The 14,239-nt window shown below is 46.5% G+C and overlaps 1 protein-coding gene across 3 annotated transcripts in view; it reads left to right on the top strand.

Annotated features, from left to right (window-relative positions):
• LOC135910160 (uncharacterized) overlaps positions 1-7,998 on the top strand; it is an 87,566-nt gene extending 79,568 nt beyond the window's left edge. For all 3 annotated transcript variants that reach the window (XM_065442207.1, XM_065442205.1, XM_065442206.1), the window contains 2 exons: positions 3,325-3,517; positions 7,853-7,998. In XM_065442207.1, coding sequence (XP_065298279.1) covers positions 3,325-3,517; positions 7,853-7,867 — 208 coding nt within the window. In that variant the 3' untranslated portion in view covers positions 7,868-7,998. The remainder of the gene's footprint in view (positions 1-3,324; positions 3,518-7,852) is intronic.
• Positions 7,999-14,239: the final 6,241 nt, after the last annotated feature.

Here is a 14,239-nt window from a genome sequence, read left to right as displayed (position 1 = left end):
CATGGCAGACATTGCCAGAGCGTCACTTATAACTTTCTTCTAAAACTGAAAAGAAAGTGTACAATCACTGCATTCTATCAGTGCTTATATATAGTGCAGCAACTTGGACTTTGCAAAACAGGCTCGAGAAAAAGCTAAGGACCACGCAAAGACCAATGGAAAAATAAATGTTAGGCGTAACATGAAGAACCAGGAAGATAGCGAGGTGCATCAGAAAGCAAACGGGTGGAGCCGATAGCATAATTTATGTCAAGAGAAAAAAATGGAGCTTTGCAGGTGATGTAATGTGTAGGGTGGATAACAGTAAGACCATCAGAGTCACGGAATGTGTGCCAAGAGAAGGTAGCGCAGTCGAGGACGGTAGAAAACTAGATGGGGTAATGAATTTAGGAACTCTGCAGGTGCAAATCTGAATGAGATCGCCCAGGACATAAGGGATTAGAGATCGCAGGGAGAGGCCGTGTTCTTGCAGTGGACAAAAATATGGATGATTATTATGAGGAGTATGATGATGATTGCCTCTCACAAGAGTGCTCAATTACAACAGATTTTCTATTGGCGCGCACAATTAAAGCTTGGAACATAGATGTGCTGTACTTTACAATAGCGAGTACCGGAAACTTATTATCGCAAGTCAATCATTTATTCGTTTAACCACTACGAAACGTACAGCCTTAGCGGATTGATTTCATTGATTTATTGCTGGTTCTCATGCGATATCATTGGCGTGAATATGAATGTGCGTCTTGGTGCAAGTGTGCAGATAACGTGCGAGAAATGTACTAATCAGGCAAACGATGCTCGTTCCTTTGTCACTGTGTGACGAGCGGTACTCCCTCTTGCCCTCATTCCGAGTTTGAAGTCTTTTCTTTGAAGGTTATCGATAGAACACTGGCGGATGAGTGATTTTTTTTCTTTATTCTCGAGAAAAGCTGTGCATTGCCAAGGACCAGCGAAAGTAGCAGTCTTTGTGTAGCAGTGGCCTGCAGCTTAGGTGCCCGAACGTAATCGCACAGACACTTTCAATACTATTTATATGCCAATTACTGTACTTTGGAGCCAACTACTCCATGCGTCTTCCCACATTATGAGGCATCAATAGAGTATTGTGCGTAACCGATGACCCAGTCACAATTGTGACGGCTGATCGCGCAATGAAAGGGTAGATGTGGTAATGCAATCTTCTTTTTCTTTATTGTCGAGAAAAGCAGTGCATAGCCAAGGACCAGCGAAAGCAGCAGTCTTTGTGTAGCAGTGGCCTGCAGCTTAGGTGCCCGAACGTAATCGCACCAGACTATTTCAATACTTTTTATATGCCAATTGCTGTTCTTTGGAGCCAACTACTCCATGGGTCTTCCCACATTATGACGCAACAATAGAGTATTGTACGTAACCAATCACCCAGTTACAATTGTGACGGCTGATCGCGCAGTGACAGAGTAGAAGCGGTAATGGCTTCGCGTCTGAGCTCCTTCCCCCCCCCCCCCCCCCTTGTTCACCCTCTCGCCTGCAGCAACGCGCGCCTCACCGCCGGTAGCACTATCTCCTTCCTCTGGAGCTAACTGCTCCGCTGAGTGGGTCAACAGTTTTCTTGGAACCTCTCCAGGTTATCGCGGACGGTTTTCGCTAATGTAGAATGAGCAGAGGGTAGCACCTTCAGAAAGAGAAGCTGCAGCAAACTCGCATTTGCTGTTTCTTGCTATATGAGATAAAATCGCTTCATGACATCGCAGACCACAAGCTGGTCACGCGTCTTGTTTTTTACTGAAGGCATATGCACATCGGCGAATAAAATGGTAAACCAGTGGTAAGCAGCGGCCACGTAAACATTTTGCTCTAAATACTTTATCTGACAAAGTTAAAATGCAAGGAACCTTTCACAAGCCCGCGAGATTCTCACAAGTATCTGATTTCATTCGTACTGTAAGAAAAGTTCCTAAATGAGTCCGCATAAGCAGGCAGATGAAGCGCCTAATTAGTTAATGCGATTTACTTATTGAAAAGAGCAGGCAACTCAGCATAATTAAACAGGATAGGTTTCGCCGCGCGAAATAATTCACGCGCCACTGTGCAGCAGTGACGCTGAATTACAAGGAAAGCTGACGAGGACAATACATAAAGGTCACAAAGAATTTAGATAGAAGCAAACTTTATTGTTTTCCCTTGACGGGTGGCGCCGGTCATCCCCGAGATAGACGCGCCCACAACCGCTCATTTGATGGGTGGGTCTTCATCGGTCACACACACGCACGCGCACGCGCACGTGCGCACACACACACACGCACACGCACGCGCACACACACACACACACACACACATGCACGCACACGCACGCACACGCGCACATTTTTAGGGAGCCCCGAATATGGGCGGCCTGCTCATTACAACAAACAAGGATTGAAATTCTACCCCGGAGTGATGAGTGGCAACGGAGATAGCTGTCGAGGAGACGGTGATTTTGCTCACTCCAAATCGTTCACGGACACAAACAATGCACAAAACCCTAGCCATAAACAGCTTCGTTGTAAAAAAAAAGTATATTTGGCACGGTGATCAATGTCGGTACGCACCGCTGTACAAATCTTGAATATATATATATATATATATATATATATATATATATATATATATATATATATATATATATATATATATAAAGGGCGCTTGAAGGCGCGGTGCGTTTGCAAACAGCGCACACATCAATACTTATCAGCACCTTATGCACAAAAGCAGTGCCGGAGCTCGGTAGTGCTGGAAACAGCGAGGGATGAAGAACAGAGCTCAACCACCTACCCTGCTCAAACATGACACGGACGGCCTGCGATCGGCCGTAAGTCAACTGCTGACCCGCACTTCAATGGCCATCGCCTTTCCCCTCCGTTTCCACTTGTCTCGTGTACGCGTGACCCGACTCGCACAATTCCAGCTCACACACTCGGAAGGTGAATTCAAGTCGAAAAGTGGTCAGTAGTCGCGTCCATTGAGCTTGTATCAGCTTTCACCAGTGGCACTGCTACCGAAGCTTTCACTTTTGAAACGTGACGTATTTTCTCGCGCACGCAACGAACCCGGGCGTTTGTAGTGCATCAGGAGCATGCCTTATATGCAGAGTCAAAACTATGAGTGCGTACAGGGTTATTACCTCAAAAGTGAAGACTCGCGTCACCACGAAAAAAAAAACGCTAAGCAAAAGGTTTCCTTTCAGAGCGTTGCCAAATTATTAGGCAAATTTCGAATATCCTTTATTATTTACCCACTTGCATACATAAAGTATGGAGTAAGTGATCGCAGAATCTTTTTAATAATATTCTTCCTTCTTTCCAGCATACGGGTAGTCAAGAGCACAAACAACGAAAATCTCGGGAAGCCCCCGAGTTCGCACGTCACAATCACAATACAGGTGACCATTAGGAGGGTCATCTTCGTCACCAACTACGACACGGTGATTTGGATAGAGGATTCTAGCGGCAGCATGCCTGAATTTTCAAACAACTTCATATTGAAACGGATCGTGCACGTAAGTTTACGGCCCCATTTGATGCATTTGCATTTAATACAGATGGTAAACTAAAAAGAGAACGAGCTACCTAGTGTTAACTATTCGCTAATTAGAGTTGCGGCGCTCTGAGTTGCCAAGTATATTTATTTACATCAGGTGGTGTGTGCACAAGGGTTGCAATGCGGGCTTGTTGGTGGGCTTGTTGTTGTGTGAGCACAATCCGAGCAGGTCTTGATTTAGGATCGAAAGAAATAAGTACCGGTAATAATTAGCGATATTGTTAACAAAGGGATCATGACAAGCCGCCCAAAACTAGATGCGACGGAACAACACGCCATACCACACGTTTATCACCTCGGTTTGTCCTTCTCTTGTCCCAACAAGTGAGTCACATCTTACTTTTGAGAGTATATTGTTGCATAAATCCCGCAGCTTAACACTTGACATGCCTCTGATGGGAACAGTGTTGCAAGTTTCAAGTGTGCGGGTCAATTGGATGCTTGACCTTCGTATACTGGAGCTGTCCTGCACTCGTGTCGCCAACTATTCACCGTCACGGCACTCATATGTGCAGCGTATGTCGCGTACGTCTCGTATATATGTACGGGCTGTATCTACTGTCACGACCTATATGCTACGTAGACGCTGAAATACTGTAATGGCAAAACGCCTGAAATCACGGTTCTTCGTTTCGGATGACGCATTTCATTTCACGCATTTCATCCACAGCGTATGCCCTTCATGTTATAGATGTTTAGATAATAAAAAAATATCAATTGCAAAACAATATTTGGATGACAATCTCAACTTGTACTAATTTCATTGTCATTGTACCCGGCAGAAGTCTCTTCCGCGGACCAGGCAGTGGCGCAGTAGCGATGACGTCATACACCTTTTTCCCGGCGTCCTGCAGTTTTCAAGGGTGCCAGAAACATTTCGGCGCGTACGCGCCATGGCAGCGTAGTGGCTCTGCCGTTGCTCTGCTAAGCTCCAGAACACGGTATCGCACTGCGGCACCGGCGGCACAATTTCGATGAGGACCAAATGAGAAAAAAAATTAAAAAGCGAAAAATACAGACGCCTGTGTACCTTGCATTGCAAGCGCGTTAAAGAACCTCAGGTGGTCGAAATAAATTCAGAGCTCTCAGGAAGGTGTGCCTCATAATCATATGGAGCATTTGGCATGCAAAAACCACACACATAAAGAAAAAAGAAGCTTTGGCGTATCTGCGTATGTCGCATCCGGTTTATTGTCGGATGGGTGTAAAGTTAGAGCCCTGTCTTGGGAGTTTGAACCCTAGTATAAACCTTGCTATCGCTAGGAATGGTTCGCCCTGCGGGAAAAACTCAATTGAAAATTACATCGCGAACGTTTCTAACCCTCCTCCCCCCCCCCCCCCTCCCGCGCATCTTTGTATAAATATTTCTGGCCTACAAAATGCTGAGTCTTGCAAGCGCACTTCAGGCGCAGTGTTGACCTTTTCCGAACACGACCGCTTTATTGGTAGAGAAATGGGTGCTCTTTCTTTATTTTGGACATTCAAAAGAAACCAGAAGCACAAGAACTCGTGAGCTCCCAGGTCTCTAGCTCTAAGCGCCCAATCTCTGGCAGCTATAATTGTTATTCAGTATTCAAACGGTATGCATTAAAAATAGCTAAGGTAAGCAATCATAGTTGGTAATTGCGTGCTCAGTCCACTAGGTATGAGACGTAAGTCCCTTGCATAACCCAAGATGCTCTTTGGACGCAGCAATAAGTGCGAACCCAAACGTTTCCTGTTACCTGCAAAGTTCGAGACTGCTGCGCATGCGATAGTAGTGCTTCCAGGCACTTCACAACGCGCTTTGGCTTGGAACCACATCACTTAGATGTTCTCAATAGATATAAGCGTGTTTTACGTATGCTTACAAGGCGAAGTCGGGTAGGCAAAGGAACAAATTGCGTGGCATCACCGACACGACGAAAATATTATGTTTACAAGCGCTAGCCGCACTGCAGTCATCAAGTGTGGGGCTTTTGGCATACATGATGCTCGCATTCTCCTGAACATTTAGTTAGGGGCATTTTGAATTTTCATAATCAAATAGATGTGAAGGGCTACCAATGCGAACAATAAACCAAATTATACATAGCACTGGAAAAGAAAGATGTCTTCTGCCCATTGTTTCAAGTGAAGTATAGAAAAGGTAATATTTTTCACGAATATAGCTTCGAATTACTAAGCTACAAAAAAAAAGAAATCAGGTATAATGCTAACATCGCAACATAGGGCAATGAACAGGCATACCAATTTTAGAAGGTATATGCGTTAGACGGCAGCAATTTATTAACGAACAAATCATGCACCGTCCGATGCATAAGGCACCCCGTGCCTGGCGCTCGTTCTTTTCAGGGGTGTGCTTTGCCTGCAGACAAATGCTCCGAGTCCCCCATCCGTCCTAAGGATATCGCCTACCTTCAAACCGCAACACTAAGAGGACTATAAATCACAGTGTTGTCATCTCAACATGGCTTCCCCTTCCTTGTCACTCTCCATTCTTCGCGCCGTCAGAGTTTTCAAAAATCACTCAGCTTTACCAGTTATATACTAACGAGAACGCGGCGAACTCGAGTATGGCAAGTTTTATGTGTAGGCAAGCCTTTTTTACTATACTTTGTAAACTGAGGCCAAGCAGGCTCCTGCCTCATCCGTTTAGCAGAAATGTGAAGACGCAAACTCCTTCAGACTGAGCATTGTTTCAAAATCCTATCGTTGTTTATTTCGCAGTAAGAGGTTTTAATACAATAGAAAATGATGGGACAAAGTTTCATCCTTTAAAACTCCGCACCTGTACCTAACGGCACCACTTCAGTGTGACGTCAAATATTTCAAAACAATTTTTCCCTACGTTTGCTGAAATTTCCTGAAATTAAGTTCAATCCTTCCCGCTTATAGAACACAATGTACTCTATAATTACCAATGACATTTTAAATAGCAGCGATGAGACGTCTTCAAAATCCCCTTGCTGTGGCATAGTTACTAGCGTGAACAAGACTAACGAAGAAAAAGAAGATGGGACAGGATCGGGCGTGCTTTCCAGTTCCACCTTTTTTCCCTCCATTAGTCATGTTCACACTAGTAGCTAGCTATGTCAGAGCAACTTTATAAACACCTACTAGCCCAACTTTCTGCGTTAATCAATATCTATGACGTCACGTCGTGTGGGCGCGGGACCTTTAAGGGGCTGTCACCAGCTGATTGTCGTTTTCGCACTCACCAAGCCTCCTGTCAATATTTGCGGTGTTGCTGTTGGTGATGATTTATCAACATCTCTTTTAATATGGGGCGGCGGCAAATATTCACCTAGCCTGCTTCAGTGAATAAGGAATGCTATTGCAAGTTTTCCTAATTATAACGTTTCGTACAAATCTTATTCTTTTTCTTCTGCTTAAAATTTCTATTGGTACATTATACCACTATACCAAGCCTGTAACAGATTTGGTCCTATCAATCCCACCTCTGTTTTCTTCCACCAATACTCTAAACGTATCCTGTGTATCTCAACTGCGGAACGTTGGATGCTTCCATTCACTTTAAATCAAATCGCTTCTGGAAGGTGTACGTTACCTGTGGGTCTCGCTCGAATGATACCTTCGCATTACATTAGGGTGCTCTGACATGTTGCCAGATCTTTGCTGCAACAGGAAGGGATGAGTGGTGATGTTTTATTGGTCTCTCCTTTGAAAGGGGCGGCGAATATTCGTCACCTAGCCTGCTTAAGTTATTGAGGCATGCTTTTCATTCTAGCAAATGTACACAGTTCCTTGTTCTTTTTTCTCTTCATCAAAACGTTTTCTCTTTCTGTAGCCAGAAATTTTTGCAGCTCAAGTTATGTTTCACTTTATTGCGCTTTTGGGGCAAGCTATCTCAAAATCTGTGTTGGTAAGGCTATTAAGGCACAGTAAATTTCATTCCATTATACTTCAGTACCACAACTTCGCTATTGAAAATTCTGCTTGCAAGTGAATAAGTAAAAACATATGGTAAATGTTTTTTTGAACACATATACATTGCACTTTAACATGAAGGCATACGATTTCCGCCTCTTTGACATAAGCAACAAGAATAAATTCTAAACCAAGCTCTCCGCTGCAGACCAGTGAAAGAATAGTCTGCTCGAAATTAGAAAACAACGGCGAGAATGTATGCCTGTCGGTGTGTAGGGCTTCCTTTGACTATGGCACAGCTCATTTCTGCATGTCAATCGCATCACAAAAAATAACTCGAAAGAAATGTTATGTCAGTGCTACTGCAAATAAAAGCAAGTTACAATACCTTCTTCATTGAGATCTGTTCATTTATTCTTTTCAGGAGACACCCTACTGACATAAATGCTTGAAGGTTTCTTCAATGGAGTTACTAGCAGCTCAGATACTTTCAATAAACACTTCATTGCACGTCAATATGCATTTCCTACCCCTACACCAATATAATAAACTTGTATGAACGACCTGAAATATGTGTTGTTCATGTGACCATTCATGGTCCTTTCCTGAATGTGGCACTGCCCTATGTGTATAGTATATTCGATGGAGTGGAATGGAGATGTGATTGTCTTATACTGTCTCCCGTGCCAGGTCCCCTTGTGGTAAAGTAGTTGGCTGCGCTGACGAACGGCATAGCGAACACAGTGTAGACGGGCAGGTCATTAATATCTACTGGCAGAGCACAGACAGCGATCTCAACATTCCCGAGCGCTTGCTGGTCAAGGCATACCGACAGGGTTGGTTGTCCTAAGCTAACATAACGTAAGGTTCCTCTGAATACCTCGTTTAAAACAACGTATATTCACACTACAATGTATCAACTGTTTATGATTTAGTGTGAGTATATAGGTATGGCGATTTGTTTGCTGTTAATCTTGTCTTAAAACTTATGCTTGTTGCATGACTCGCACTGTGCGTTCGGATGCATGATCAATGGCCATACCCCCCTAGCATATATTTTAGCAGATTTATTGGCTTGAACCTAATATCCCGACGTGAAAAACGAAGCGCTCGCGCTTATTGCATTGCAGCCAGCTGCCCCAAAGTGCTTCTTGGACAAGACAGATGGCGCTGAGATTGCTTCCAAACTGCGTTACATGTTGCCCAGCTGACTAGATGCAAAACAGGAGCGATATAGCGCATTCTGAATTTCTGCGGCAGGTGATGTGTTGGCGAAACAAGCAGACACCTGAACGAGTAGCACCGCGAAAGCGAGTAGGAAACTCACTGTACGTTTGCCACAGGTCATCAAGAGGTATCTACATTATCCAGCGTTTGCTGATGAAAGCATAGTAGAAAAGCGCAGATTTTTCCACCAAGATGTCGGTGATTTAACTAATTTGGCGCAAAATTCATGCCTACTAACTGTGTCCACCACTCAAAAACAAGGTAAACACGCACTACCGTTGATGCTGCGATAATGTTACTCGCGCCAAAATTAGGCACGCAGTTAATTTTGCCACCCAATGTTTATACGTAGGTCGGGAGGCTGGTCTGGCTAGGCTACTGACAATAATCAGACACTTGGCAGCTGATGTCGCACCTACCGTGCATTCTCCATGAGAACCCCTGCTGAAGTAGTGCGTGCCTGTCAATGCAATGCCCTTTACGTAATGACGGGTTCCCAAAGAGACATGCGGAGTGACAACACTGGTAACGACATCTGATGACGCAGTGTCCAACCGGAGAGCACACGAAATTACTGCTACAGTGACCTAAATATTCGAATTTATTACTGGCGGAAAACGTTCGCAGCGACAAAATGTTCCCATGCAATTATTATACGAAGTTTTCGCGTTAACACGGACCTGACAGAAAAAGAGAATGCACTTGCAATGCAGTTGGACAAAACGCCACAACATCTCGCTACCAGATAAGCCACACTTGTCAACAGCTCCGGTACCCTTGTACGACGCAATCGTTAGGATGTTTACGCGGACAAAAATAAAACTCCCTAATGATGACGAAAGAGTCCGTATAGCAATCTCCGCCATACGCTCTCACGAAAAATTGCCTACATATAAGCTCTGCTGTAGGCTAAGACGTCTAACACGTATTCCGCACTGTAGATCTGGCATATCGTTGAATCAGCATTTCACAGTTCTCACGGGAAGCATGTTTATCACCACATAGAGCAAGTTGACTATTGTATACTTGTATACTTCTCAGTCAGAAAAGCTCCCGGCCTAATATTCTTCTGTCTTGCTGAGTAATATTAAAGCTCTAAAAATAGGTGCCCTCGAGTCACTTTGCTTATGCGCAGAGTAGCCATAGCTTTGCAAGGGTGTCGAGTCAGTGATACCTGATAGTTGCTTGCTGCAGATTCCATGCATATTAGCCGCTCAAAGTTGAAGACAAGATAAAAGAAAGAAAACGTGCCCTGCGGAAATAGACGGGACGTGCTATGGACATCACACCAGTTTGTTTGACATTTCTTTCACCCAGCAGTTAACATTGTACGAACAAGTCTGAGAACGGCTACCATGACCATTTTTTCAAGGAGATATTGTTGTCGTGGAAACAATTAAAATAAACGAAACTAGAGCGAAAAAGAAAGCATTCCGGATTCACTGTATAAAGCATATATTGAAGCATTGTAACTGTTTTTCGTGACAGCGTTACTGACACAGCGCTGTCACAAAACTTACAGTATTTGTCTTGGTGCTTGCTGATAGCTAGGAATTGAACAACTTCTCTGATTGCCGGCGCTTGCCTTTGCTTAGTACATGCATAGTGACGAAAGCCGGAATGCTTAGTTACTAAAGACAGTGATTTATCAAGTGTTCCACCACTGCCGGCGCCTCAAGTGCTGCGTGGTGCTACCACAATCCACTGCCCAGTTTGAACGATGTGTCACCTCCCGCGGTAAAGCGGTACCTTGTGTACAGCGCCTTTTCATCCATGCGAAGTACGCGCTGCGTGCTTCATTGTACAGGCTCTCCTTAACTTGCGCCCAATGGCTCTCAGAAAAATGCATTCCTACTTTTCACGTGATGAACAAACAGTGGGCATTGCACAGTTGGCGGTGGCATTTTTTTTTTTTGGTGGGTGCAGAAGTCGGGAAAGCAGTCCTACTGCGGCCCAACTTGGGCGACAAGTCTCTCTTTAATGTACGTGCCTTTTTTGTCTTCCTTTGGAGGTCTCTCTCCAACGAGCCGAGGCGTTCGCCGAGGAAACCAGACCTCTTGAGGCATTCCTCTTGTCGTTGCAGGCTTTTTGCCACTATGTGTTCCCAGGACTTTGACAATGCCGTTCTACGGCAGTCGATGACGATTGTTCTTTTTATTGGATGGATGGAAACAACTTTATTCTGAATCCGGCAAATTTGACGACCCGGGCTCAGGTCTCCCATGAGGGGACTTCGAGGCCTGGCCTCGTCGCCGCCTCTCGGGCTTGCTGGACAGCCCACTCTTGTGTCTTGAGGTTGGAGCTGCGCAGAGCAGCGGCCCACTTCGACGCAAGAGCCTCCGGAGCTACTGCCATCGTAGCTGATGTAATCCGACACTCCCACAACATGTGTGACAGCGTCGCTCTAGTCTCCTAGAGCGGTGTTATCGCAGTGCTCTCGACCAGCTTTCCTTAGAATCTGGAGAGCTTCGGAGGAAATGAGCCCCCGCGCGTAGTTGCGAACTGCGGATTGTGAGTCGCTAAAAACTACCTCGCAGAGGGGGTCGGTAAGCGCAAGCGCAATTGCTACCTCTTCTGCTGTTCCGGGGTATTCTGTTGTGACAGTACACGCGTGCGTAAGCCGGGAGCTAACGTCTACGACTACCGCCGTGAACCGGTGTTCTCGTGTGTATTCTGCGGCGTCTACAAAGCGCGTAGTCCTCTTTACACCCAAGGAGCGCAGCAGTGCCTTGGCACGGGCCTGGCGTCGGCCCCGATTAAATTCGGGGTGCATGTTTCGAGGTATAGGGGCGACAATCAGCGTGTCGCTGAGGTCAGGTGGAATGACCTGTTTCTGACCGTGTTGGACGTGGTAGTTGAAGCCGAGTTTCTGCAGGATGTAGCGGCCCGTGGCTGTCAGAGACATGCGTTCGAGTTGAGAGGTTCTTTGCGCATCCACAATTTTTTCAAGCGTATTGTATACCCCCAGCTGTAGCAGCCCAGCAGTGCTTGTGGACTCCGGTAGGCCAAGGACGATCTTGTAAGTCTTGCGTATAAGGGTGTTGATTTTCTCCCTTTCAGTGGCATTCCAGTTGTGGAAGGCAGCCACATAAGTGATGTGACTGATTGCGAAAGAGTGTATGAGGCGCATGACACTGTCCTCCTTCATGCCCGTGTGCTTGTTTGTAATGCGTTTGATCAGGCGGGTAGCCGCTGTAACCTTGCCTTCGATTTTGCGAATAGCTTCTATGTTTGACCCGTTGGCTGTTATATGCATGCCTAAGATGCGTATCTTCGGGACTCGGGGAATGCAGGAGCCGTCTTGCGTATAGAGGATTATGTCGTCACATTGGCGCGATTCGGCTGTAGGCTTGGGCCGGCGGCGCGAGCGGTAGACGAGCAGCTCCGATTTCAGTGGAGATAGTCGGAGACCTGTGTCTTGGAGGTAGGTTTCGACTGCAGAGACCGCTGCTTGTAAGGTGCATTCTATCTGACCATCACTGCCCTTGTTGACCCACAGGGTGATGTCATCTGCGTACAAGGCGTGATGGAGGCCATCGATCTGGTCGAGGTAGGCCGGGAGACCCAGCATAACGAGGTTGAAAAGGAGCGGGGATATGACCGATCCTTGAGGAGTGCCGGTGCTTCCTAGTGTATGTTCGTCGGATGTCATGCTGCCGACCGCGAGGGTGACTGTGCGGCGCGACAGGAAGTCTCTGACGTAGTTGTAGCTTCGCTCACCCAAGTTGAGCTTGTTTATGCGGCTCAGGATTGCTGCATGTGCTACATTGTCAAATGCCTTTTCCAAATCTAGACCGAGGATGGCCCGGTTGCCACTAGTAGGGTCATTGATAATCTGGTGGTAGAGCTGGAGCATGACGTCTTGAGTGGAGAGGTGTGACCGGAAGCCCACCATAGTGGGTGGGTAGGCTCCAGTGTCCTCGAGGTGGTGGTTCATGCGGGAGAGGAAAGCGTGCTCCATCACCTCGCCAACGCAGGATGTGAGGGAAATGGGCCGCAAGTGACCGAGGCTGGACGGCTTGCCTGGCTTCGGTATCAGGACTGCTTTAGAGCGTTTCCACGCCTGTGGGATGCAACCTGCTCGCCAGCATTTGTTGATGCATGCCGTAAGAGCGGTTATCGTGGCATCATCGAGGTTTCTTAGAGTCTTGCCTTTTAGCGGCCCGAATTGTAGGTTATGATTTTTTTATTTATATTGTTTTATTATATTTTAAGATCCCCGCGGGTGGCGTGGATGGCTGGCGTGTCTAACATGGGCTCCCGCTTTTCGCGCTTCTGAACCTGGCCAACCACCAGTGATGAGCCCAAGTTTTGCACTACTACAACCGGCAAGACGAGATAAATTGGCAGACACTAGCCACATTCGGATGAGCGCGCCTTATCTCAGGATATCAAATCTTACCCCCGTATTCAGAAATGCAACTTGAGTCGAAGCCCGTGCTTGACTTGGTTTAGATGACGCCTGGCGATAACGTGCATAAAGACGCTCACTGCGTTTCCTTCGGCGCGTTCACGATAGGCGTCACTTAGATCAAGTCAAGCATGGGCTTGAACTTAAGTTGCATTTCTGAATACGCGGGTTATTCCCGACGACAGCGCGTGTGCCCGCTTAAGCCTAACGCCGAAACCAGGTCCCGGAATCTTATCGGAAGAAACACCGTCGCGGGGCGCGCCATGTGAGGAGCACCACACGAACACTCGCCCATGCGGCGGCAAAGAGCCCCTATGGTGAGCCGAGAGGCAGTTGCAGTAAGCGCAATGTCATAACCAGAAACAAGATGAAGCAAATGCAGTGCAAACGGACTGGGTGGGAGAAAACACCCGGAACTTTATGTGGAACTATGACATTGAAAGCGGCGTAACAATCGAAGGGGAAAGCGCCTGGATCGAAACAAACAAAAAGTTCAAGAAGAACGCCGCGAATGCACAGATGCCTGCTATAAAACCAAGCAATGAGCAACCTTCCAATCCAGCACCGTCGCAGCAACAACGCAGACCCAGCATGTCGCCCCTGCCCCTCGACGACATTAAGATCGTCTACCGCTCGCAAGCAGGTCTCGACCTCGACAAATGGAATACCGTATCATGCCATCGGCAGAGCCGAGTGTACTAACGCAGCAAAACTTAAATGACAAAGTACTCGTGCAAGTAAAGAGAATCAAAAGTTTAATCATCGCACGCACGGCCGACAATGAACACGCCAAGATGCAGGTCAGCATCAACAGAGTAGAGCTAAAACTTACTTACCACAATGTAAAAGGCAACATACGAAACCTAGACGATGTCTCCAGAGGCGTCAGATATGTCCTCGCACCGGAATGAGCACTGCAGAACTCAGGGCAGGAATCCGAGTACTGGCACGATACACCGTTCTTCACGCCCAAATGATGGGTCAGTCGGCCTCGGCAATCGTAATCTGCGAAAGACCGCACGTTTCCTATTAAACCAAAGCTTCCTATGTCTCACTGATTCGTTCTTGAGTACTGAAAACCCGCTGCGGAAAAGCCACCTTACACATCACCATAGAACAGTATAGTTTACATTCGCATTAACGCGCCAGCGGTCGACTGGCCGGCCGGTCAGT

The sequence above is a fragment of the Dermacentor albipictus genome, chromosome 7 (genome assembly GCF_038994185.2).
Source record: "Dermacentor albipictus isolate Rhodes 1998 colony chromosome 7, USDA_Dalb.pri_finalv2, whole genome shotgun sequence".
Lineage (NCBI taxonomy): Eukaryota > Metazoa > Arthropoda > Arachnida > Ixodida > Ixodidae > Dermacentor > Dermacentor albipictus.
Note: the sequence above shows the minus strand (reverse complement) of the source record. Positions and strands in the feature narration are given on the sequence as shown.